The sequence below is a fragment of the Arachis ipaensis genome, chromosome B2, assembly GCF_059453495.1.
Source record: "Arachis ipaensis isolate K30076 ecotype BB chromosome B2, ASM5945349v1, whole genome shotgun sequence".
NCBI classification, from domain to species: Eukaryota; Viridiplantae; Streptophyta; class Magnoliopsida; order Fabales; family Fabaceae; genus Arachis; species Arachis ipaensis.
The window spans coordinates 13,339,106-13,348,058 of record NC_142437.1 but is presented as its reverse complement, the minus strand read 5'-3'; the positions used below and the strand labels follow the sequence as shown (position 1 = coordinate 13,348,058).

Genomic DNA, 8,953 nt, shown 5'->3' with positions numbered 1-8,953 from the left:
CAAAGTATCATGAATTTGACTTAAATATTTTTAGTGAAATAATTTTTTGAATATAAGATCCTAAAAATATATAATAAACCATAAATAATATTATTTTAATATTTAAAAATTCGGAGCATTACATTGAACATCTTAAAACAAAATTTTTTATTAGTTACGAAAATTTTTTTGAATTTTTTGACAAATAAATAACTTGTTACAAAAATATTGTATTTTGTGATAAATTAATTTTTTGTTACAAAATATTTAGAGCTTTTGAAAGAAATAAATATTTTAATACAAAATATTTTGAATTTTAGAATGAAATAACAATTCGATATAAAAGCTAACATAATTTGTAACAAAAGAAATAATATTGTTACAAAATATTGAAATATTTTGTAATAAATTTTTTTATTGTTATAAAATATTCTTATTTTGTAATAGCTAATTGAAATTCGTATATAAATTGTCGTTTTAAACTTTTAATGTATGTTTAAAATAGGAATTTGATGTTAATTGGAATCACTTTATTGTTGTTGGTTTAATACTTGATGGTTGCCTTTTTAGTGTAGATTTAATACTTGATTATTACTGTATTAATATTTGATTATTGCTGTTTTAATGTAAATTTAATGAGTAATATTACACATTTAAATTTTTTTATGAATCAAGTCCAATCAATTTAAACAATAAGACTTGGAATAATGCTAGCCATAATTAATTTTTGTTATATTAGACCAATTTGATTAAACTTGATTAATAAAAAGACTTAAATGTGTATCATTATTCGCCAATGAGTAATAGCTCAAATGGCATAGTCTCCCCATACTCAATTAAGAAGTTGCAGATTCGAGTCTCATATCTTTGGTAAAAAAAAATGTGTATCATTATTCAAATTTAATACTTAATTGTTACTATTCATGATTAAATTAATATAGATTTAATGCTAACTGGAATTTTCTAATAATTATTTTTAAAAATTAAAATTTAATTGTTGTTAAAAATATTAGTAAAAACATTTATTTTCTACTAATATAAGTTTAATATTTATTGATTGACAATTTTATATTTTTAATTAAACGAGATCAGATTAATTAGTTCAATCAGTGATCCAGCAGTTGAACTAGTAATCTAATGATTTGTAACCCTTTTCTTCTGCGACCTCATTCTAATTTTCTCATCATTCATCAATCTCTGTGATTTTTTTATATAACTCTCACCACCGATCTCTCTCTAATTTTGCCTCTGATTTTACGGAAGCAGAATTGGCACCTGATTGCTCAATCAATTAATTTGAGAAGCTGAATCAGGTATATATGTGTATAGTTTTTGTCGTATAAATTGTAATTTTTTTTTTTATCAAAGATAGGAGATTCGAACCCGCAAACTTTTATTTGAATATGGGAAGTTTATGCCATTTGAGTTATAACTCATTGGCATATAAATTATAATTTGTGGAGTCTGTTAGGAATTTAAGGTATTAATATTTGTTATCATTTGTAATTTGTTAACAAAATTGGAGTTAGTCTTAAAGTTCTGAAAAGTGATTCGAACCGCAAAACCGATGGAAATAACGGTTTGAACATATGCTAAAACCGGAAATTAAAAAACCGGCGTTGGACTGTCAAACCGGTCGAGAACTAGCCGGTCGAACTGAACTGGGAATCGGTCGGTTTTCTAAATTTATCAAAAACGCAGCCGTTTTGATAGCTGATGCGCTAAGCCCCTGACCATTACGCAACCCAGCAACCCTAACTCCACACAACGGCGCAGCACACACTCCCTCCCATCACCCTCGAGCTCGTCCTTCCTCTCACCACCAGCGAGCTCACTCCCTCACTTCCGTCCAGCCGCCGGACTGCTCCCACCGCCATCGCAAGTTGGAGCTTCGAAGCCACCGTTGCCATCGTGCAGCTACCGTTTCAGCTTTGGAAGCACCGTCGCCGGGCTCGCCTCCTGCCTCCGTCGCGCAGATCTGTTCCACCGGTCTGCTCTGTTCTAGGCTTCTAGATTTCTTTGTTCTTGGAATTTGATTTTTATTTCTGGTTAGGATTGGTGATCTGAATCTTTTACTTGGAAATTATTTTTTGGTGCTTTGATTTTCAAGTTGCTTGCTGCTTCAATTTGAGGGGATTGTGAATTTTGGTTTAAGCTGTGATTGAAGGTTCTTTAGTTTGGGTATTCTTCATTTTCCTGGAAGCTTAGCTTTTAATTCGTTGAGATCAAATTATTGTTTTCAACAATGGTGATTTTTAGATATTTCTTTTTTGTTAGCTTTGTATTAAATGTTCCTATTGGTGTTCTTGTGTTGTTGCTGTGATTTAAATGTTCTTTTGATTCTTTCTTTTTTTTCGAATGCCCAGTCAGGGCTTGGTTGATCGGCTTTGCTCACTGATTGTATTTGATGATAAATTTTAAATTGATAACTCTATTACTGCTTTACTGCCTGTTTCTGTAGTTAAATTTTATTAAAGTTTCTTGAATTTGCACTGCCTATGTTACTGATTCACTGTTCCTTCATTGCTTTTTTTGTTGTTAATCATTGTGATGAGCTTTGTTAAACTTGGGTTGAAAACTGTTAATCTTTCTTCATTTTTCACTGTTCTAACTTCTGTTCTTATTAAAAATCTGCAATTGGTGATCTTTTGATTTATTATATGCTTCATGTTTTCATTGTTCTGTTCTTATGAAGAAAAAATTTACAATTAGTGATTGTATGATTCATGTTTTGATTGTTTTGTTATATAAAAAAGCTTCTGTTTTCATTGTTTTGCTCATTATTTGGTTGCACTGTCCCCGCTGTCGATCTCCTCCGATTCGCTGCCCCTCTCCGTGTTGTATTCTTTTGTTTCAGCTGTTGTGTTTTTGTTTCAGGCTCTGTTCTGTGTTTGTTGTGCAACACTATCATTTTTTGTTTTACTTTTTGAATCAGCTGCATTAAGGCAATATTTTCTATCTTTAACTTGTGCATTGTAATTCTCCAGCTATTTTTAATGGAAGTGTAATTATGTAAATTGTCAACAAATTTGCAGCAACTTTTTGCATATTTTGATGATTAATTACATTTAATTGGTGATATTTTATTTAGAGTTTTAAATTTGAAAGATATTTTAGGATGTTTATTTAGAATTTATTTATTATTTTATTATGGAACGGTTTTTTCGGTTCTACCATGGTTAGACTGGTTGGACTAATGAACCATGAACCAGTGACTAGAGTGGTTCAATGACCGGTTCGGTTTTCAGAACCTTGGTTAGACTAGGCTTCTGATCATGAGTGATAAGAGAAGAAAAAAATGAGATGAGCTGATCAGGTTTAGAAAAGTGTGTTTATTGTGTGTGGTCTAGGGCTTTTTTATTGTTTATAGAGATTGTATGCTCAGAAAGTTCCCAAATTGCAAATTGTTGTAAAGCTGAACGGTTATCCATTTGTCATTGTTTAGTTTAAGGATTTTCAATGATTTATTAGTATCTGCCGTCTTTTGTTAATCAATCTAATTTCCCTAGTCCCCATCTTAATGTTGTGCAATTGAAGCTGTAATTTACTTTATATTGCTCACTCCTCTTGGTGGTAGTTTAATCTGTTGCAGATAGCTTGAGAAATAATGTGTAGAGATTTCTCCTTAGAGGTATATGCAAAACAATTAGGGTGGCTTTTGTTTTTATATTAGTCTTGTGAGGTAAAGAATGAATTGAGTCTTTGGTGTACACTATCTTCTGATGAATCGGCAATGATAAGGACAAGTAGATAGTTGATAACTATTAGTTGGATATGCTCGACAATATATTGTTTGTGAGTTGTGTTTGACTCTGAAACTTGATTTTGGCAATTGTGTCTGAAATTTTGTTAATAGAGAAAGACGCTGTCTAGCATAGGATTACCTATCTAGTTTACATTTAAAAATTTAAGACAATGTGACAGCTGTGAAACTGTAATAGTAAAATTGAACTATCGCTTGATTAATTTAATTGTTGTATCCATTGTTGCACCATATTTTCACTTGTGAAACTAATGTTGATTGTTGAATATGCTAGTGAAGGTTATTGTTGTAATGATAATGTTCAAAGTGCTTTCCATCAATTTAAAATGCTATTTGAAAATTATGTATACCATATTTCAATTGAATTCTCTTAAGGTGAGAAATTATTGCATAATAGAGTCAACATTCTTTGGTTAAAACCCTATTGATATCTTACTGGATTTTAATTCCAATAGGCCCTTTATTTCTCTAGTAACATCAAAAGTAATCCGTGTCTCAGCAATGGCGGCACCATTTTTCTCAACACCTTTTCAGCCCTATGTTTATCAGGTACTTGCATGTTCTTGCCATTGACAATAAAAAATATATATAGTTGTATTTTATCTGGGTAAGCTTAAGTTAGTATGTTTGCTGTCCACATCCAGGTTTGTATTTTTGTGAAATTGGAGTAGTATCACATGTGCAGTAAATAGGAAGGGCTGAACTGACTATTAATCCTAACATGATGTTTAGAAAAAGGAAATATATCTTATTATTTTTTATCTTTTATTCATATGACTGCTCATGATCAGACTCCAACAAAATTTTAGTTTTGCTGGTTGTTTTGTAGTGTATCTTGATGGCCTTCAACTTATTATGACATAATACTCTTTTTCGTTCTCCTTCTAAAAAAGAAAGGAAAAGACATTTTCAACATTATATTGTTTGTATTATCCTATGAAATATCCTTCAGTCTGATGATAAATTTTTCTTCATTGTGGTTTAGAGTCCGCAAGATGCAATCACACCTTTTCAGATTTTAGGGGGTGAAGCTCAGGTGGTCCAGGTATATGAACCACCCTCCTTGGTGTAAAAATTAAAGTCGGGTTTTCTCCCCCATATTTCTTTTAATGGTATTCATAAAATTAACTTTGACTTTGTTGTTGCAATACAGATAATGTTGAAGCCCCAAGAAAAAATTATTGCAAAGCCTGGTAAGTCGTTTAGGGACTTCTATTTGTGACTCTAGATTTATTTTATTTTATTTTTCCTAATTGCTTTTTCTCTGTAGACTTAGAATGAAAATTTTTGCATGTCTGTCAATGCATATATGATATTTTAAATGATATCCATGTACTATAACTAATATTGCATATTTGCTATGTAGGCTTAACTCTGTTGTAGTGTAATGTATATTGATGTTTATGTGTTTAACATGGCTTATACTGGGCATGACTCTTGAACATCAAATTGGATAAGATGACAAATTTTCAAATTTTAATGTATTTTTTGGTCTTAACATTTTGTTTTATTTATTTTCTTAATATAAATGCATAATTAAATACTGAAATTCTTTCCTTTGTGATTGTTGGTTCGTGTGCCTGTAGACACATTTGTGATTTTTTTTTTAAATTTTTCTCTAGTTAATTTTTTTTTTTGGAGAAAGAAAAAAAGAGGGGGGGAGCATTATGAAGTATAAGTAAAACTGAACCTGATTTCTGATTTCGCTTTTAAGTTTCTTTAAATGTTAACATGGATTGTACCTATGTGCATATATAATTTATAGTTAGAGTCTGTCGATTTCCCCTCTGAATTTAAGTGGAGTTTTATTCTACTGCTATTGTAGGTTCCATGTGCTTTATGTCAGGATCCATTGAAATGGAAAATTCCTATCTTCCAGAAAATGAAGTAGGCATATGGCAGTGGCTATTTGGCAAAAACATAAGTAGCATCGTTCTTCGTAATTCTGGACAAAGTGATGGATTCGTTGGAATTGCTGCACCTTATTTTGCAAGAATTCTTCCGGTTTGTGGTTATATGCATCTCTAATTTGTTTCACATAACATTTTGTTACTCCTTTGCTTGAAGTCTCCAAATTCATCACCTGAACATATGCTTGGATGCATTTGACTGAAAGACCTCTCTATATATGTTTCTTACTCATGCAAATACAGATTGATTTAGCAAGCTTTAACGGGGAGATTTTGTGTCAGGTATTAATTTGTTTGCCGTTGTTTCATCTGTATGTTTGAATTTCTTAGAGTGATTTTAAAAACTAAACTTTGATTTTGTTGGGCTTACTCCTGTTGATTTTTCTTTCCAATACCAGGACCAAAATATGACATAACCAATTTTTCAATTTCTGTAGCCAGATGCATTTCTTTGCTCTGTCAATGATGTGAAAGTCAACAACACAATTGATCAGAGGGGACGTAATCTTATTGCTGGTGCTGAGGTAGCTGGGATGTTTCCTATTTTTTATTTTCTTGTTAACAAATATCAGATACTTGGTGTCAGTTACCTAGCAAGCAATTTATTTTGTTTCTCCAAATATTATCCTTTTTATTATTTTTTTTTTGGGGGTTGGGGGGGGGGGGGGGAGGGGAGATTAAAGAAGAATTTCATTAAGATTAGAAGGATAATCCCCCTGTACAAAAGCAAAGCAAAAAAAAGGATTATCTATAAAGCATGCTTTCCAATCTCTCAGCATGTTTCAAAAGGAAAGTCCCTTATAAAGATCATTAGCTTTACACCCAATGGATGCTAGACATTTAATCCTATCCATACAACATGTTAGAAAATCTGTCTTTGGAAGTGAGTGCATTACGCCCCAACCAAATAGTTCAAATGGTGGGTGTATCTTTCATAATGCATAGTGCCACAAAGATTTGCCTCTTTCCTGCTGCCAAACCTAACAAACCTAGTCAATAGAAGCTGATCTCCAGTTGCAGGGCACACCCAACATTTATCAAAGATGGTAAAAATAATTGTTCCATAAATACAGCCATCAAAACGTAAATACAGATTTGAATTTGATTTTTTATTATTCCCGCACATAACATACATCAGGATAGATAGCTTTTGAATCTGCAACATGTAATTGGTATTAATCCTGTTAACCACAGCTGTCCATATAAAATATTTTACATTAGATGGGGCTTTGGACTTTCAAATGGGTTTGTTTAGATGGAAGAGGTTGTGCTGGAGGATTGATTTGGGTTAAACATACTATACTCTGCATCAGTGTAACTAATCTATGCTGTCATGCTTGTTTTTATTATAGCAATTCAAAATTAGAGGTTTCCGATAGTAAAGGAAATCAGACAAGTCCTCTTGTCATACATATTGCCATATTATTCATCTAAGACAACAATTGTATTGTTATAGGGATTTTTGAGGCAGAAGATATCAGGTCAAGGGCTTGCATTCATACTTGCTGGTGGATCTGGTACAATTCTCTTCCCTTTACAATGCTTAAGATGCTACTTATGGAAGAAATAAAATCAATTGCAACTGTTTCTTCCCTTTCCAATTTATCTTCCAGCTTTTAAATGTCATTCTTGAATAAGGTCTATGCGAATAATATTTTTTTTTTTGACTAATTACTATAATATTACTTTATTGCTTATCTTGGTTATCCTTGGGTTTTGTTTATTGTTAGTTGTACAGAAAAATCTTGAGAGCGGTGAAGTTCTAGCAGTTGATGTTTCATGCATTGTTGCTGTGACAAGTACGGTCAATGTCCAAATAAAATATAATGGTCCTCCAAGAAGGACAATGTTTGGAGTAAGTAACTCTTCTACTACTGATTTTTGTTTTTATTTTATTATTATTTTCTTAATATTCCCATAATATACAGTTATCATTTTTTGCATTAACATGGTTGGTATAGCAACAAATTATAGATAAATATTGTTTGATATTTTACACGTTAGACCTATCTTGTCTCTGCGCGTAGTGAGCTTCTAGAAGTTTTTAACTGTATTGTTGTTTGGATTATTATTCAAAGTATCGTATAGTTTGATTTAAGAGAGAGATTGGGAGTTACATCTTACATTACTATTTCCTAACCCAAGGAGATCCCAGGTAATTGACAGTTGATTATGTTTTGGGAAATATTTACAATGCTTGAAAGTGATATAAAAAATAATAAAAAAAGAAGTTAAGAAAAATCAAAAGGATGAGTGGTTATGGGTGTTTTCGCTGCATGCATGGAATTTGTTCCACAAACATGCAACCACCGTTTGTTCTTGCTGCAATTAATTTAATTATGTAAGCCACCATAACACCCCTTCTGCATGCCATATCTTATATTTTTATCTATAATTTGTTACATTTGATTTGTCCTCAAAATTGCAGGGTGATAATGCCGTGATAGCTCTTCTCACAGGACCAGGCATCGTGTTCATACAAAGCTTACCGTTTCATAGACTTTCTCAGCGAATTGCTAGGTAAACATTTTGCTTGACTGAGAGGGTGAAATCCTTTCATCTTTCTCTTAAGTGATTTTCTCATACAAACTTTTTTTTTTCAGATCGGTGACATCTCCAAACATGAGGGAAAATCCCAAGTTTTTAATACAGATTGCCATTTTCTTTTTCCTGGCCTATGTTGTCATTGTATCTTCATTAATATTGACAGATGTATGAAACTTAGTAAAGGTTTTTCTTTTTTCTTTTTTGTGGTATTCCAACTTTTATACCATTTTATGATCATAGATACTAGGAAGGTGAGAAGAAGAAATTTGAATGCCTTGGATTTGGTTAACAACAGTGCTTGATGGTCGGATTTTGACAAAGAAAAGCATCCAAATTATAGCATTGATATCTATCACAAAAATGTTCATTTTATCAGAATATTAATCTATTTCAACGCTTCCTATGAGTTGTCGATCACAATGGTATGATATTATGTTTTAATTCATAGAAGAGAGAAGGTTAAATAGTTGACGCTTTTTAACTTTAGAAAAAGTATAAGGTACTAATATACAATCTGTTAACTTATTTGTCAATAATGATTAATTATTATATTTTAAACACATGTATAAGGAGACATATTTAGAAAATACATCTATAAAGACACTTCTATTAAACATAACTGTAAAAAAAATATTTTTATTAGGCACATTTGCAAAGACACGTTCATCAAATACGATCATAAATAAGAATTGGCAGAAGTTGGCAAAAATGCTGTTGGTAATGTAACGGGATTGTTAACTTTAATATTCAGTTC

The 8,953-nt window shown here is 31.6% G+C and overlaps 1 protein-coding gene across 1 annotated transcript; it reads left to right on the top strand.

Moving 5' to 3' along the window:
* The first annotated feature begins 1,709 nt into the window (after positions 1-1,709).
* LOC107624926 (uncharacterized) lies at positions 1,710-8,577 on the top strand. The gene is made up of 11 exons (XM_088505028.1): positions 1,710-1,968; positions 4,198-4,291; positions 4,728-4,787; positions 4,896-4,935; positions 5,568-5,746; positions 5,896-5,934; positions 6,090-6,176; positions 7,109-7,169; positions 7,383-7,507; positions 8,081-8,172; positions 8,256-8,577. The coding sequence occupies exons 2-11, from the start codon at positions 4,244-4,246 to the stop codon at positions 8,368-8,370; spliced, it is 846 nt and encodes a 281-aa protein (XP_088361154.1). The 5' UTR covers positions 1,710-1,968; positions 4,198-4,243; the 3' UTR covers positions 8,371-8,577.
* The last annotated feature ends 376 nt before the right edge of the window (positions 8,578-8,953 follow it).